The sequence below is a fragment of the Paramisgurnus dabryanus genome, chromosome 3 (assembly GCF_030506205.2).
Source record: "Paramisgurnus dabryanus chromosome 3, PD_genome_1.1, whole genome shotgun sequence".
In the NCBI taxonomy this organism is placed as follows: domain Eukaryota; kingdom Metazoa; phylum Chordata; class Actinopteri; order Cypriniformes; family Cobitidae; genus Paramisgurnus; species Paramisgurnus dabryanus.
The window spans coordinates 23665165-23683878 of record NC_133339.1 but is presented as its reverse complement, the minus strand read 5'-3'; the positions used below and the strand labels follow the sequence as shown (position 1 = coordinate 23683878).

Here is an 18714-nt window from a genome sequence, read left to right as displayed (position 1 = left end):
TCATTTGAAATAAAAGCAGTTCTTTCATGCAGAACACAATGTGACCAAGCTGACACATTAAAGGACAGGTTCACCTAAAACTGAACATTTCGGAATTGTTTTTCACCCTCATGTTGTTTCATACCTGCATGATATTGGTCACCATTTACTTTCACTGTATGAAACATGAGAGTGAGTACATTACAAAATTTCGACTTCCCTCAGTTTCATTTTGTCAAACTTAATAAAGCACTGCTTTTGGTTGGCAGTTGCTCAGTGGTTAACTAACCATTCTTCCTGTAATATCGCACTTCTGTCTGGAACTCTCTCTGTCCTTCCAAAGTTTTTTCCACCTGTTGGGTCACTCTCTCACTTGTTTCCTGTCCATGCAGGAAGTGACACGTGCACGTCTTCTTCATCACCTCGGTGCGTGAAAACCCGGTAAGGTCACAGAAGCCATCTGAACAGTACACAATGGGGTAGCCTCGATTCCCCTGCGCATTGCCCAGCAGGAAGTTACTGTCTGTAAAAACCAAACATAGACACATAAAAGAAATAAAATTTAACAAGCAATATTTATTACAAGTCATTCACTTTGCTTTCAAAAATAGGAGTAGTAAATTCAGACCATTCACTTACATCATGCAGAAGGCAGATAACAACAACAATACAACCTATTCTCATGAAATGTGTATAAATAGCATGCAGTGTGAAAAGTCATGCAATACATGAGCCAAATTTTGTGTGCATATGATTCGGCAGTCCTTTCTGTTCACTTATATGGCACAGCTTTTCATGTCGTTTAATTTATTGGTTTCTCAATTTTATTCTGTTTTTAAACTATGTTGCTTAAGTTTGGGGTTAGATTTGGGATTTGCTTTAGGATGTCATTTAATATATGAAGAGTTTGGTTCCAAAACGCAATAAACGCCATTTTTGAAAAAAATTAGTTACTGCCAAAATCAGTATCATATCAGGTCAGTATTTAAAAGTAAATTCTTAATTTTATGCAAAATCCAATATCGGCTGTGTTATTCTGTCATCCTTTCTCCCTTTTTTCCCAAAACGCAATAAACGCCACTCCTCCTTTTCTACAGAATGCAATAAATCCGCTCCACAAATTACAGCACACCATTCCCCGCAATGTAAACAAACAATGGCGGCGCATTGAGTACACAGAGTCCTAGTTTTCCTTTGTACTTCGTAATCAACAAACAAACACAAACAAAATAATACTTTAATAGCATTGGTAAACCTGTGGTGGTTTTCTATGACGGGAAAGAAACGTAAGTCATCAACATCTAATAATTTACACGAGAGGCACTCGGGAGACGATCGCTTGTTCTCCCGACAGCATCTAGCTTCTCTCGTGCTAACACATTTTCTTTTGAAAAACTTTCCATAATTTTACTCAAAGTCAATGAGAATCAAAGCTGATCGCTGTGAAAAATGTTAAGCGACGACATCAAGTATAACCGCGCAGCAATGACAGTGTTCCTAATATGACAAAGTTTTGATTAATGCCATTAATGTTTATTTTTTTTAATCAGTGTGTACAACTGTTCAACTAAATGAATATAAAATGACAAAAATTAATGCACATTTATACATTGATTGAATAGATTTATAGAATTTTGAAAAAAAACCTTTATTGCATTTTTTGGAAAAAATAATTTGTTTTTATAATAAATCTTTGAAAATCAAGTTATGGATTTGAATTTTTTATGTTTTTATAACCTAAAGATGCTATATGAAATTGTGTAACAAAAAATAGTAGTTTTCATCTTGTCACTTTCTTGGTATAGAAAACACATTTTTTCCGAATTTTGTCAAAATTGATTTATTGCGTTTTGGAACCAAACTCTTCATATACACTCAGCTAAAGGATTATTAGGAACACCTGTTCAATTTCTCATTAATGCAATTATATAATCAACCAATTGCATGGCAATTTCTTCAACGCATTTAGGGGGGTGTGGTCCTGGTCAAGACAATCTCCTGAACTCCAAACTGAATGTCAGAATGGAAAGAAAGGTTATTTAAGCAATTTTGAGCGTGGCATGGTTGTTGGTACCAGACAGGCCAGTCTGAGTATTTCACAATATGCTCAGTTACTGGGATTTTCACACACAACCATTTCTAGGGTTTACAAAGAATGGTGTGAAAAGGGAAAACACATCCAGTATGCGGCAGTCCTGTGGGCGAAAATGCCTTGTTAATGCTAGAGGTCAGAGGAGAATGGGCCGACTGATTCAAGCTGATAGAAGAGCAACTTTGACTGAAATAACCACTCGTTACGACCGAGGTATGCAGCAAAGCATTTGTGAAGCCACAACACGCACAACCTTGAGGCGGATGGGCTACAACAGCAGAAGACCCCACCGGGTACCACTCATCTCCACTACAAATAGGAAAAAGAGGCTACAATTCGCACAGGCTCACCAAAATTGGACAGTTGAAGACTGGAAAAATGTTGCCTGGTCTGATGAGTCTCGATTTCTGTTGAGACATTCAGAGTCAGAATTTGGCGTAAACAGAATGAGAACATGGATCCATCATGCCTTGTTACCACTGTGCAGGCTGGTGGTGGTGGTGTAATGGTGTGAGGGATGTTTTCTTGGCACACTTTAGGTCCCTTAGTGCCAACTGGGCATCGTTTAAATAACACGGCCTAGCTGAGCATTGTTTCTGACCATGTCCATCCCTTTATGACCACCATGTACCCATCCTCTGATGGCTACTTCCAGCAGGATAATGCACCATGTCACAAAGCTCGAATCATTTCAAATTGGTTTCTTGAACATGACAATGAGTTCACTGTACTAAAATGCCCCCCACAGTCACCAGATCTCAACCCAATAGAGCATATTTGGGATGTGGTGGAACGGGAGCTTCGTGCCCTGGATGTGCATCCCACAAATCTTCATCAACTGCAAGATGCTATCATATCAATATGGGCCAACATTGCTTTCAGCACCTTGTTGAATCAATGCCACGTAGAATTAAGGCAGTTCTGAAGGCGAAAGGGGGTCAAACACAGTATTAGTATGGTGTTCCTAATAATAATTTAGGTGAGTGTATGAAACGACATGAAAAGATGTGCTGTATTAAGTGAACGGGAAGGACTTCCATGTTATATAAACGCAAAACTGGAATTTGGCGTGGTATTTATATGCAAATCATAAGAATGAACTCAACAACAACAATAGCATAAATAAAGCCAGCAAACAGTAAAAGAGCTTAAAAAAACGACCACCAAATTGCCAAAGTGCACGCTGGGAACTTTCAAACCTTTGTTTAATGTAACATTGTTAAGAAAGTGTTCAGACTAGTCCTATTCAATATACACAAAATAATAAACTGACCCCCCACGAAAATCTTTGTTCGTCTTACTTTATTGCTTTGTTCTGAGAACATTTCGGAGTTGGATTTTTTACAGTGCTCTTCCTCTCCCTCCCTCTCTCTCTCTCTCTTTTAGTAAGACTCATTAACATGCTAATTATAGGCTTCCTGTTTTATTCCTAATGCTTTGGATCACTGGTTAAAAACTAAAGGAACTGTGTACAGTTTCCATGGCAACGTGTTATTCGTTTCACCTAAGTTGTGCAGGGGGAGAGATTATATAAGATTGACTGTGGGTGTCTGTGTACTCTATATGTTATACAGTAGAGTCTTATGGTGGCCTGAGGCTCCTTCTAAATATATCAATCTTAACTAATTGGACCAGAAGCTGGCAGCCCACACTCCCATCAGTCAATTGGTCACAATTAAACAGCTCCCAACACAATAAATCACTATAAAATGACCTAATCCTCCTCTCTTTAAACACAAAATTGATATTGTTACAGTCATCCCAGACTCCGTTCGGTCAGTCATTTAATAGATTAAAGGGATAGTTCACCCAAAAATGACAATTCTGTCATCATTTACTCACCTTTGTCAGTAGAAAGAAACTTACACTGGTTTACAACAACATGAGGGTGAGTAAATGATTTTCATTTCATTTTTTTCCCTTTTGATAATTGCATCCTTATGGAAATCCATCACTAAACAAGGCAAAACATGCAAGTGACCAGTATCATATTACATATTACACATCACCCTAATTAATGTCTCCCACAATATATTTCATCCATCCATCTGTTCAATTGTTCACCCCATCTCTATTTTCTCTTTCTTTGTGGATGAATCAATAGGTTGCAGAAACTAAATGAAGTGATCCCTGATCCGCCGGTCTCAACATGAACCTCTGTACACAGCACACCCCGCAGGGAGAGCCTGTGTCTGTGCTACTCATTTAAAGAACAAACAAATAAATGACTGTAATAGAGAATGAAGCAATTTATGTTCCCAAATGAGCAAATAAAATGTTTTGGGCGGCTCGTATTTCGTACACTTAACTGACTGTGGGCGAATGCTTTTAACACAGATGCTTTGAGTTTTTTTTAGCTTTAAGTATTTCTGTGTGCATTAGGTACATTCAAGGTGCAGTTTATTAGTTTGCGATCGGTCGAACCCATGACCTTGATGTTGCTTGTGCAGGAATAAACTGATATATAAATATTCAGATCAATTTGTATGTCTGACCATGTTTAGTGTTTATCATTATCACCGGCTGAAATCTGTCTATGGTATCAGATAAGATAGTAGGAATGTTGCGTGTTACTCTAGAAATAAAAACAAAAGCATGCCTATTATCATCCCGTAGAGCCACATCAAGCCCAAAAAAGGTCAAATTCAGACATTGCAGTATAAAAAACACCTGTTTTTATTATTTTAAACAGAACCCAGTGGCGGCACAAAAACTATTCAGGCTTTAGCTCATGCATATGCATTCCATTCCCTGGACCACAAAACCAGTCATAAGGGTCAATTTTTTAAATTTAGGGTGCAATTCTGAGGGTGCAAAAAATTTATATTTAGAAAAACATCTTTAAATTCCTTAGCAATACATATTACTAATGAGAAATACATTTTTTGATATATTTTACGTAAGAAAATTTACAAAATATCTTCATGGAAAATGATCTTTACTTAATATGCCAATGGTTTTTGGCATTAAAATCGATAATTTTGACCTATACAATGTATTGTTGGCTATTGCTACAATGTGACCCCTGTACACTCTAAAAAAAAAAAAATGGTGCTATAAAAGTGGTTCTTTGCTCGTAATCATAGAAGAACCGTTTTTAGTGCCATATAGCACCAGTGAAGCACCTGTGTAGAGCCACATAGTCCCATGTAGAACCATATTTGGTGCTATAGTGGTGCTATATGGCCCCCATATGGTTCTACACAGGTGCTTCACCGGTGCTATATGGCACTAAAAACGGTTCTTCTATGATTACGAGCAAAGAACCACTTATGGTGTTTTATAGCACCATTTGTTTTTAGAGTGTATGACTAGTTTTGTGGTCCAGGGTCCATAACATTTTTCCTAATTTAAATAATTATTTGGTAGGTATGCCTACTATAATTTTGGAAAGCTGACCTGTGGTTGGATATGCTACTGTAGATCTAAAACTATTTGCATTTATGCAATTGGCAGATGCTTTTATCGAAAAAGCATTGCATTAAAAGGTATACTTTTTTATGTGAATCCTCTGGGTTCGAAACCATTACTTTTGCACTGCTAATGCAATGCTCTACCACTGAGCTACACTCTAAAAAAAAGTGCTAAATAGCACTAAAAGCTCAAAATCATAGGGAAACCATTTTTAGTCCTATATAGCACCTATAAAGAACCATCCGGGGGTGATATAGCCCCACTATGGTTCTATATAGCACAATATGGTTCTACACAGGTGCTACATAGGTGCTACAGTATAAAGCACTTAAAATGGTTTCTCTATGATTACGAGCCAGTGAACCACTTTTAGTGCTATTTAGCACTGTGCTATTTTTAGAATGTATACAGTAGCAATATATTAAAAAAAAACTATAAAAAAATAAAACTATATCAAAGCATTTGGCTTTGTATTGAAACATTTCCCTTTAAAATAATTATTTACACCAAAAGAACGTTTCAACAAATAAAAACAAAAAGGAGATTATAATAATTAAAAAATATATACTTTTTTTATAATATTTTGCTTCAGCTACCTTTTTAGTTCTTTAGCATTTCTAACTGAAATTTTGTTGACAACATTGGATATTACTGTATATATAAGATAATTCATCCTTATAAAGTGAAAAAGTAAATGATAAAGATAAACTAGTTTTACGATGTGCATGAACTGTGTGTTTAGTGGGCATATCTCTCCCAACCAGTGCATTCAAATACACACAACTGTTAATGTTGTGGGTTCCTCCAAGAACAACTGTTAATGTCACAACAGCCAATTGTTTTGACAGTATTAGCTTTCAAATATAGTGAGATGATACTGTACTGACAGACAAACACAAAGACTATTATTACATGCTGTGGTATTAAGACAAGATGTTCTTGGTATCCAGTTGCTATGGAAATATATAAAAAGGAAAAAAACATATGTCAATGTGCTTATTTCTGTGGCTGAGGTTTCCAGGAAACTGTGACTATGGTTTATTTTTAAAAGGGATCGTGAAAACAAGTTCATTTTATTGTGATCGATAGGAAAATGTAGACGAAATAGGATTGTTAAAATACTTGATCTGACATTTGCGCATTTTTCAAGTGACTAATGTACACACAGTACACCCAAACACAACAATGGAAAATACTGTACGACACTTGTTAAGCTAGACCGTAATTGCCGAAGCAAAGCTGCTAAAAATGCTAGACAATATGCGGCTCAAGAATTTCATTGCTAAGGTAACACCAACTAGGATGCTATATTGTATGGTTAACCAACTGTACATACAGTACACGAATAGACAGAGAGTCTCAAGGTTACCTGAAAATATGTGACACAAATTAACTCATCCATCCACATTATGAGTAAAATATTTTCTCTGGGTTTGAATGCAACTGAATAATCATCAAAAACCTTTAAAATGCCTCTTTTTAAAAATGTGAAATGTAGCCCTTTGGTTTTGTGCAAATTCTGCATTTAACTGAATTACTGAATCAGATTTTTTCGCAATAGACATAATATACATAATTGGTTTAATAGCGTTATAGCATACTCAAAGGATGATTAAACAAAAACGCCTATTCAGTCTAAGGTGAGTCAATGGAAAGCAAGTAAACATGAGGTCAAATTACAGCCATGCTGGAATTCAGAACATAGCACAATCTGTGATATTGCTAAATTACAGTAATAACAGTTTTAAAAAGGCACACGCTGAAAAACATCACTCTGTTAAAATCCCAATTTTTGATAAAGTACACGTTAGGCGTCATGTCTGTCACTCACACATGCACATACTGACACTTATTTTAGTGATGCTGGGGACGGTGTGACACGATATTAGGAGGTCGTTTCTAAAAGTGATAGAGCAAATGGTCAGCGTGACATTTCATGGTGTGAAAATCTGTCTCTCAGAACAGCAGGTTGAATGATTCATATGATTGGCTGTGCAAAGAGTTAAGGACATTACTTTGGTTGAAGAGCATTCACAGGGTGAGATTGAGATTTTAATTTCACGTTCCATCTCAGTGAAACGCTTTATTGCTCACAGGCTGCTCTTACTGACACAATGTCCTTAGTAAAAATAAAACATGAAACAATTTACATGCAGTACAGTAAGAGAACAGAGCTGCACAGTACTGTGTGTTGACAGTGCAGTCTAAATAACTTGGTCTTTAATGAATTTAACTGTAGATTTCTCATGTGTTTCTTGATTTGATTTGTGAAACGGGTGCCATTTCCACTTTAGAATTTTCAACATTTTCATTAAGAACACTTTTTTTTTAATAACATACAAATTGAACAATATGCTAATCCTCCAAGAAAACAGATTTTCTCACCTCAGGCACACAATCCTAATTAATATCATGTTTTTAAAACAAGGTTTTCTTGAACCACCCTGCTACAGACAATATCTGCTACCCAGTCTCAGTTTTGTGATATAGTCACATAATTTTTTGATTCTTTTTTTGTGATCGAATAACGGATTCCTGTTTTCGTGTGATTATCACGTATTGGTTACTCTGCTTTTTCCTATTTTTAAACTATTATATCTTCGGTTTAGCGTTAGATTTGGTGCTTGCATTAGAATGTCACTTATATATTGGTTTATACTATTTTTTTCTGATTTATATTTTTATATGTCGTGAGACAAGAAACAAGAAATAGATTTTTATATCTAATGTTTTCCTAACAGTAAAATGTAATTTTTTTGGAAACACTTAATAAAAAGTCTGTAATTTAATTTATTTGAATTGTTCTTATATTTTTAATAAAAAAAAACTGATTCAACTGATATGGTATTTAGTCCATACAACAAGAACCTTAATTTATATAACATTTCATATCCTTTCCATAAACTTTAAACAAAATGATCCTGTGGCAGGGTGATGTGATGGTGTCGTTTACTGTGACAGGGTGGTATGAACGCACGACATCATGGAAAGTCGTGTTATAGTCATGCAAAATTGTATTAATTTATTTGTGTGGCACGAAATTCAGCTATTGTGCCTTGAGCACAAATATCTTTTTCGAATTTTTATAAATTGTTTCTCGTGTCCGTGGCACGACTTTCTTTTTGTGTCATTTTATCTATTGTTTTTTCATTTTTTTCCTATTTTAAATCATTGTCGCTTGGGGTTGGGGTTAGATTTGGGGTTTGGGTTAGGATGTAATTTTATGTTTTGGTTTCTATATGATTTTCTTCCACTTTTAAACTATTCTCATCTGGAGTTGGGGTTAGAATTGGGGTTTGGGTTAGGATGTCTAAAAATGTAACAGAAAGTAATTGTAACCCCAACACCCAAGCGACAATGGTAAGAAAATGGGAAAAAACAACGAGAAAACAGTACATAAAATGAAACTAAAAAGAAATCTGTGCCACGGACACGAGAAACTATTTATAGAAATTTGTGCAAGTGTCACGAAAAAGACAAAAAAGTTGAATTTCATGCCATGGACACAAATAAATTAATACAATTTTGCGTGACTATAACACGAATTTCCTTGAGATCAGTCTGTATGAACAAAATATTTCTCTATATGAAATGCCGGTTTTAAACTTTACAATGGGAAACATTAAAGGGCACATATTATGTACACTGTAAAAAAATACTTTGCTGCCTTAAAATTTTTTGTTAAATCAACTCAGATTTACAAGTCATGTCAACAGAGATTTTAAGGCAGCAAAGTATTTTTACAGTGTAAATTTTTACAAGATGTAATATAAGTCTTAGGGGTGTCTAAAATGTGTCTGTAAAGTTTCAGCTTAAAATACCCCACAGATTATTTGTTATAGCATGTGACCAAAACTCCCCTATTTGGGATGAAGCAAAAACACGCTGTTTTCATGTGTGTACCTTTAAATTCAAATTAGCTACTGCTCCCAACTCCCTTAACAAAAGAGAAAGTGAGTGATTTCGGCTAAAATATATCTAGTTTCACAGAGAAGGGCTGAGAAAATGGCAAACAATTTACAACTCACTGAAGAGAGAAACTATGGCAATGCAGGAGTGTCATTCAGTGGCAATGGGCGGGGATTTATCAGTGTGACATCAAAATCAAAAAGGCATGCCTAATGAGACTTAAGGGGGTCGCACACCGGATGAGAAACGTTACGTAGCAACTCGGGGGTATCGTACACCAGACATGCACATTAAATAGTGCAAGCTTAGTCAGATAACGTCTACTTAGTCAGATAATTGCCACCATGTTACAATAATACATGTGACATGGTGGTAAATGTCATCCAAATGGCTGTAGATCTTTAATGTGGTCAAGTTCCTCAACTAGCATGCATGCATTCCATCTGAAATATAACTTTCTCTGCATTAATAATGTAAAAAAAATCATATTTTAAGATTATATCAATTTGCGTAATGGAGTGGTTGGTTTGAGTTTGATAGATCATATAAAAGCAACAAATAAACATCAGTTTATAAAATGTCAGTACTCGTCTGCTTTTGTTTTTGATGACCTCAAGGCTAAAATTATATTATTTCCAATTTGTGATGTAATTTAAAGCAGTAGTTCATTATTTATAGACAAAACAAGCTGATGTGATGGGGTGGTAAGTCAAACAAAAAATAAGGTTTATTTAAATATTTACAGAAAATATATTTTGAATACATTTATCTTATTTCCTTCTGAAAACAATAAATGTGTAAAAAACTTATTTGGTCATATTTTAGATGCAAATTTCTTGTTGGTCAAAACGGACATTTGTAAATGTGTATGTACTTATGAAAAAATTATAAAAATAGTATATTAATATTTAAGAATCGTATTTTGTCACATATCATATTAATAAGGACACTTTAATAAATAACTTTAAGCTTTAAAAACACACTTTAGGACATCCTTTGTGACTTTTGCATCTCATCAAACATTGCTGACCCAAATGGCACCCGTTTCGTAGAATGACTCTTGTTTCCAAGAAAAAAGTTTCCATTTGATCTTATGGCTGTCTAAAAGCAACAATGATTCATCAAGAACAAAAGCAAACGCAGCTACCTGTAGGGGAGATTCAAGATACGACGATTTCAGACAATGTTATTACTGCATTACCATTAGCAGTTGTTGTGTTGCCGCTGTCACTAGCATGTATTTCTTTGGTTTGTTTTAATAGGCTCATCACAGACGACTGGTGAAAAGGTGAAAAACAAACTCTCCAGAGAGCCAATTAGCAGTCTCCTTAAAGACCAATCAGGAAGCGGACTTACACCAGATGCTACATACTGTATGACATGTGATATCAGGGCTGGTTGAAAGGCAGTAAGCTCTTGTTAGAACAAAACCTGTATGGAACAGATCCATACAGGTTCCTGTAGGTCAATTGCATCTTGCTAGCATTGTCAAGAGAGATAAGATTGATTCCCACAAGCAAAACAAATATACAAGACACATTGAATTTAAGTATCCACCAAATGTAAAATAAAGATTCACGATACAGTGCTAAATAACACAATGTATCTAATGAGCAGTATTAACAGATCAGTCTTTATTTTGCTAATGACTTTCAATTTGCAACAAAATGCAGCTTGAACAAACTCATGGCTTAGTCATCACAAGCTTCAGTACTCTGAGTTCTCTAAGCAGATATCATGGCAGGTACAGGGGCAAACAATCCCTCTCAATCTTTGCCTTTTCACTGTACTTGAACCGAATTACACAGTTAAACTCCTACGCTACTGAACAGTGAGCTGTGTTCTTATAATGAATAACACTTATGGGTCTTTACAAGCAGCTTTTCTATGCACTCACACACAAACAATCAATTCAACTATGATTTAAACACACGCAGCAAGAGGTCTCCACTAGTTTCAGAACACAAGATGTTCAGATAAACATATTCTGACATAATGTATGTGATTATAAAAATTCCCATAGGAGGATACAAACAGATCACGATCACTCTTCTTAACCACAGAGTGTCAAAATTTCACTTTTTATCCAAGGCAGCATCTTTAGATACACTCTAAAAAAACAAACGGTGCTATATAGCACCAAAACAATTGCTTTGGATCGTAACGATAGAAGAACCATTTTAGTGCCATATAGCACCGGTGAAGAACCAGTGAAGCACCAGTGAAGCACCAGTGAAGCACCAGTGTAGAACCATATAGGGGCCATATAGCACCACATATGGTTCTACATAGCACTATATGGTTCTACACAGGTGCTTCACTGGTGCTTCACTGGTGCTTCACTGGTTCTTCACCGGTGCTATATGGCACTAAAAATGGTTCTTCTATCGTTACGATCCAAAGCAACTGTTTTGGTGCTATATAGCACCGTTTGTTTTTTAGAGTGTACGCATCTTTAGATACATTTCCTTGCTTTATAAACTTAGTCATGAGAATAGCTACTGTATACACGCACAATGAAATATGCTCATAAAATAACTCATTAATTCAGAATTAGGCTGTTATGTCACAAAAAATCTCAATAAATGTGACCGTGTCTGTGAAATCCAGGCTCATGTCTCAATCTAATTTTGAGATTTCACTTTGACTTACTCAGTCAATATTAAGGTTATATTTTCACAAAATGTTCTTTACATTATATAGGATGACTTTATGTAGAAAACCGTAAATCAATAGAAAAAACACTTTAGATGGGTTTTCACAGTCTGGGTCACAAATATAAACCTGAAACATTACAAACTGCTAATTTGATTTCTTTTATGCACTCTTAAAAATAAAGCAAGCAATAACCAAGGCTAACTATAGACTCAATATAGTCCGGCTATATGAGTAACCCACTTCTACCCTAAATAATCTTGAATTTGGTAACATGCAGTTTTTGCCAAAATAACTTGCGAGATGTACAATATTTCATTATGTAACAGTTCAGCAGGTGTTTCCTTTCATTTCTTTTACATGTTCTAAGCGTACACTGCAAAAAATGACTTTCTTACCTAGTATTTTTGTCTTGTTTTCAGTAGAAATATCTAAAAATTCTTAAATCAAGATGTATTTTCTTGAAGAGCAAAATGACATAAGAAAATAATACTCGTTTTTAGACAAGAAATATACAATTTAAGTGAATTTATGCTTAAAACAAGCAAAAAATATCTGCCAATGGGGTGAGAAAATTTACTTGAATTAAGTGTTTCAGAAAAAAGAAATCTTATTTAACAATTTTTTTCTCACCCCATTGGCAGATAATTTTGCTTGTTTTAAGGACAATTTCACTTAAATTGTATATTATTTGTCTTAAACTAGACTTATTTACTTAGGTCGTTTTGCTCATCAAGAAAAAACACCTTAATTTAAGAATTTTTAGATATTTCTATTGAAAACAAGACAAAAATACTAAGTAAGAAAGTCATTTTTTGCAGTGTATATGCATCATCTATTCTTGGGCTATGGTTAGACGTCTATTAGACTTTCACTGACAGCCCAGATTTTGCCTTGATTTAGCCAAAAAATGCTTGCTGGGAAGGTTCTTTGTTGGACTTTTCATAAGTGACCCTGGACCACAAAACCAGTCAATTTTTAGAAATCTGAAAGTTGAATAAGTTTTCCATAGATGTATGGTTTGTTAGGATATGACAATATTTGGTCAACTATACAACAATTTAAAAATCTGGAATCTGAGGGTGCCAAAAATTTAATTATTCAAAAACACACCTTTAAAGTTGTCCAACTGAAGTCCTTCGCAACACATATGATCAATGATAAATAAATGTTTGCTATATTTATGGTAAAAAATGTTCAATGGAACATGATCTTTACTTAATATCCTAATGTTTTTTTATCATTATTAGGTACATTTTTTTAAGTTTAATTTTGTAGTCAAGGGTCACAAAATGCTTTTATAAAGAACATTTAACACAAAGCGCTTTGTAGTGTATAAACTTTTTTAAAAAGGTTAGAAAGAGATGGATCTTTTAAGAACCTTTGACTGAACGGCTCTTTGTGAACCAAAATGGTTTTTCTATAGCATCACTGCAAGAACCCTTTTTTCCAACCCCCTTTCCCCTATTTTTTACCTTCTATGAAAAAACCTTTTACTTTGAAGAAATGTATAGTGTAAAGCAGTACAAGGTCTATTCTTTACTCCCAGACCAAATTATCTGAAATACTCACGTGTGCCATCAAAACGCTTGGCAATGGTGTCAAGAAAGGTGTTCTGAGGGGCCAGAAGCCCTTTCATCACTGGCATAGTGACTGATCCTCAAACATCCATCACATGAAGCAATAAAGGGAGCGCCTGATAGAGTGGAGATCGAGGCAATTAAGGACCCCTGGGTGAGATTTCTGTCAGTTCCAGGTTATGCTGTCCGAGGTTCAAAGTGTCCTGGCGTCTGGTTCGGATGAAATGACGACTGCTGCTTCTTAAGATCAGAACTACTATAGCAATGCCTTCTGCAGTATTCACACTATTTTCCTCCGAGTTTCAGATTTAAAGACCACTGCATGTTCAGCAGAGTTCGGATACTGTAGTTTGGAATGATGCATTCTTGTCACCCTGATGGTTAAGTTTGGCGATGCTGTGATCACGTTTCGCAGCCCATCAGTTTGGGATGTCACCCTGTCCCTCGGGCTCTTTAGCACTCTCTTCAATAAAGGGCTGGATATTTCTCAACAGCACTTCAGTATACACGTTTCATCTTTTTTCTTCATCTGGCTTAAAATTGAATTTTACCTCTCATCCAATTTGTCTTCTTTTACTTCTTGTCACTTTTTCAATTCCATTTATTTCTTTGCATCTTGGGCAGTCCTAATATGAGGTCAAAAAATGCACTGTATCCTTTTCTTGTATCCTCTCTCAGTCAGGTGCACAATCTGTACTACATCTCTCCTCTGACTGCTATCTCTCCTCTCCTCTGTCCCTCCCTCTTTCTCTCTGTTTCCTTTCCATCCTCTCTCTTTCTCTCTATGCCTCTCACCCACTCTCTCTTTCAGAACCTAGAAGCACAGCAGAACATTAAAACAACATCGACTGTTGATAGGCTACACGTGGGAGCATTGCGACACCACATGAAAATATTGTGTTTTTTTTAAGTTTAATAAAGAAGAAGCCATCATATTCCCATATTTTGTTTTTAGACTGCATTTGGTGCGCAGTGGTATTTGTTTGTGACATAATCCGTCTGTAAGCCTGCAGAAACATTTGCATTCAACTATAATAACAGCACATTCATCTCTCTAGAGACTAAGAGACAGTTATAGATACTGCAATGGGAGCAGTACTTTGTGCTAAAGCCACAAATTAAGAGATTTAAGGGCTGAAGTGGGTTTAAAGTGGCAGTGGCATTAGCAGAAACTGAATACCATTGAGAGAGAGAGAATGTGTGAAAGGAAGAGCAGACAAGCCATCTGTGCTGTGCGGATATTTACATATATTACCAGACAAAGACAACCTCTCGCTCTCACACAACACAACACAACATAACACAACACACAAAGTGGATCTCTGAGGTGAAATCTGAAAGGTTTCAGCTTAGGGTCAGCACTTCTTGGCAGGGGTGGCAGCAGCTAGCGTGGGTGGCAGCATTTAGACACGAGTATTGAAAAACACTACTTATCTACTCAAATTGTGTCACTTGGTTTTGGGGCAGGCTGTCATACGCATTTCAAATGTTGGTTAATACAATGGCCAATACAATAGCTAATACACCATTGTGTATGTGTATATATATATATGTATATATTTTTTGCATATATATTTATGCAAACTTCTTCAATACCGTTTAAAAAGCATCTCAGCATGAAACATCAAGAAGATGTTTGATAAATAAAACACATTTTACAAATCTAGGCAAAATAGGATTGCACTGAAGATATGAAATATGTAACAGTCTTATTCCCATAGTTATATTTGTGTTGTTGAATATTTTTAAGTATTAACTGTTATTATAACAAATGCATTATAATTCAGTAACAATAAAAAGCAGAAACTTTACTCTCCTGCCACCTACCGACAACATAACGCACTACAAAAACATAACCAGCTATATTTTATGAAACAGTTAACGTGTCCTCTAATAAATTGACCAACATCAACATATTCAATTTTGTTTACTTTTTGTTGTCGATTTATTAATGAGAAAGCGCATGTCAATTTTACAAAACACACTGACACAGGTCATTTTTATTTATAAACGCCACAACTGTCATCGTTTTTCATAAGCGTCCGCATAAACAGTCTCTTCTCGTACCGTGGGCATCAGATACTTCAGCGGGCGCTCGAGGCCGAGACTCATGGGAGAGCTCGTGGTCTCTCTGTGCCCGTCGTCCTCGTACCTTTTTCCCATCGTCAGGATTCCCGCCGCTTGATTTCGCGAGCCGTGCAGGAGTTGCTGCAGGCGGTCTTGAACGCGTCGCTCGCCCACCTTGCGTTTTCCAAGCGTGAGAATCCCGGCCGCGGCATCGTTATTGAAGCGTCCGATGTGACCCACCATGTACGTGTCGTTCCTGCGACCGGGGCGGCACAGCAGCTCGTACAGTTTGCACGATCTGGAACCTCGCGCGCAGCAGGTGGCCACGCCCTCGGCTTCACGCGCCACGTGCACTAGCAGCACCACGAGAAACAGCAGCTGAACTTTCTGCAGTGAAGAGTAAAATTATGAATAAACACGTTAGTAACAAAACAACAAAAATGCAGCCTATTTGTTGATTACATTTTATTAAAAAAATACAATTACATTTTTTTAACTTATGTTTTGCCCATTAGAAAAACATTAGCCTACATAAAAAATGAAATTATTAAACAAGAGTATTATGACATTTTACATTTTCCTTTTGGCGGTGGGAATAAGGAAAAAACATCATTATACATAAAAAATAATAGGCTATACAATTATTTATATATATAGATATATATAAAATTTTGGGCGGTTTCACGGACAGGGATTAGAGACTAGTCCTAGACTAAAATAAATGTAAGAGCTGTCCAAACTTAAAAAAAATTGCACTGACATATCTTAAAATACATCCGTGCCCTTTGTTTTGCTTCGAAATTTATACAAGTAATGTTTAGTAAGGCATGTTTGTTAAAACTAGTTATATTTCTTAATTAAACTAAGGTCTAATCCCTGTCCGGGAAACCACCCCTTTGAAAAATATAGCATTTTTAATCAAACTTGTTTTTCAAAAAAGATTATATTACAAGCCAATAGATAAAACCAACACTTTCAGATTTTTTAAGTTGTGAAAATAAACAGATTTTTCAAAGTTAACTTTTAATTAAGCGTTTAAAAAATAAGACTGTTTGAAATGAATTTGAGAGGTAATTTACAGAGTAAGTTAAACATCTGGATTGTACATTTTCGTGCATTAATTAATGTAATCAGCATCATTGCACATTAGATTGTATCTCCAGATGTAACCCTATATTACCCTTAAAAACCCTTCAGTAAAGCATTGAAATATTTCATTATTTTTCATTGCAGTTAAACAGAAAACAAACTAGTTTTTCTACATTTAAAATACATTCCAATAAATAAAGAAACTACCAAAGAAAACAGTCTGATAGGTCTTACCTTGGCTGTGCAGTCCATATCCCTGACACCTGATACCCTGGTCTTGTTGTAGACAAATGTTTAATGGAGTTCAAATTTAGTGGTCCCTTTCCTCCAAATGAGCTTGGACCCTTGTTTTTATACTCGGTTTCTTTTATACCCTGAGGTTAGTTGAGGTTAGGCAAAGCCAAGAATTGAATGACAAATGAGACCCACCTGACCCCCATGCTATGTTTGTCTCGTGAGGCTGGATTATGATATTATAAAGAATTGTTAAGCTTGTTAGTGTCTTTAACAGGTATCTAAGGAGTGCCAGGGTATCCAGGTATTTGAATAGAGTTCTTATAGACTATTGTGGATGGGCAGACATAGCTTTCTTAGAAAATGCCAACAGAATGATTGTATGAGAAGGCCTCGACTTCATTAGCTGCAAATGATTATAATGATGGACCGACAAAAGACTGAGTGGGACAAAAGATTTACAGCAAACAAAGCAGGGGTACATGGAAGAGAGGATGGCTTTATTTGAAGGTCATCATGCATTCAGCGTAATTATGAATGGCAACGGGGCCACATACACATATTACACCAACATTGCACCACAAGAAGATGGGCTCATTAATGCTGCTTGCATTGTGTGTTAGGATTGTGTGAATAATCAGACTGTATTTCTCATCACATTACAAAAGAATGTGTTCAGTTACAAACAGGTCAGAGGAAATGGCAGTACATATTTAAGAGACAAATAGCCTACAAGAGATGACAAACACACCCAGTGTATTCTGAAGGAATGCAGATGGCTAATAATAAAAACATGGGAGAATTAAAAACTAATCATACAAACCCATCTTAGTCAAGCTAATACTAATGTGAGTGACATCAGACACACGTATAAAACAAAAATGCTGGGTTATTTCTAACCTAGCGTTGGGTGAAAAAGGGATGAACCCCACTAGGTTAAGTTAACCCAGAAAATGTTTATATTTGACTTACCCAACAATGGGTTAAAACAACCCAGCATTTTGGGTTGAAACAAGCCTGTTACAACCAAACATAGGCTGGGTTGAAAATAACCCAACATTTCTTAGAATGTACTCTCTATTGTACTCAGGGCTGTCTCACAACCTGGTTTAAAACTATATAAAAATGTGTATTCTGGTAAGCTTGTATAATACATTATTGCTGGGGGCCCTAGCGGTCGGCTCGTATACTGTATGTCAATGGCCCTTGTTCAATTTCCTTTGGCAGACTCGGCTGTATGGCCTAAGGCTTTGGAATCAGCCCAGTCCATAATTCAGCCCTGACTGTTAAATTCTAGTTTGTAGCAATTTAATGTTATAAAAATGACCTGGAGACATCCTGGAGTGTGATGTGAGGACTGTTGGAAAATCTAAATCTAAAGTCGTTTATTATATCGAGAATGAAGACAGACTGTTGACATGCTGGAAGAAGACATTGTCTTGCTGAAGAGGCCCATTATGCATTTTTGGCAATGCCCAGAAATAGTTTCTGTGATATTATGTATGTATGGGCCATTCAACATAATTCGTCCAAACTGCTGTCCACATCCAAAAGAACACACTTAAAAAACATTTAAGTATATCAATAATGTTTTCCTAAGATCAGGCCCGGCTCACCCAATCAGAGGCTTGGCCCACCCTGGCCCCACACCACATAACAACCAATCTTTTGGCCAAAAATCTTAAATATTATATT

The 18714-nt window shown here is 36.0% G+C and overlaps 2 protein-coding genes across 2 annotated transcripts in view; both read right to left on the bottom strand.

Annotated features, from left to right (window-relative positions):
* The window catches only part of kcnh4a (potassium voltage-gated channel, subfamily H (eag-related), member 4a), a 30754-nt gene extending 16350 nt beyond the window's left edge, over positions 1-14404 (bottom strand). The window contains exons 1-2 of the mRNA XM_065279838.2: positions 13622-14404; positions 269-502 (exon numbers count right to left, since the gene is read on the bottom strand). Coding sequence (XP_065135910.1) covers positions 269-502; positions 13622-13697 — 310 coding nt within the window. The 5' untranslated portion in view covers positions 13698-14404. The remainder of the gene's footprint in view (positions 1-268; positions 503-13621) is intronic.
* Positions 14405-15545: 1141 nt separating this feature from the next.
* hcrt (hypocretin (orexin) neuropeptide precursor) lies at positions 15546-17147 on the bottom strand. The gene is made up of 2 exons (XM_065281087.1): positions 17020-17147; positions 15546-16083 (listed from the first exon to the last, which is right to left on the bottom strand). Exons 1-2 carry the CDS (start codon positions 17035-17037, stop codon positions 15652-15654), a joined length of 450 nt encoding a protein of 149 aa, XP_065137159.1. The 5' UTR covers positions 17038-17147; the 3' UTR covers positions 15546-15651.
* Between the last annotated feature and the right edge of the window lie 1567 nt (positions 17148-18714).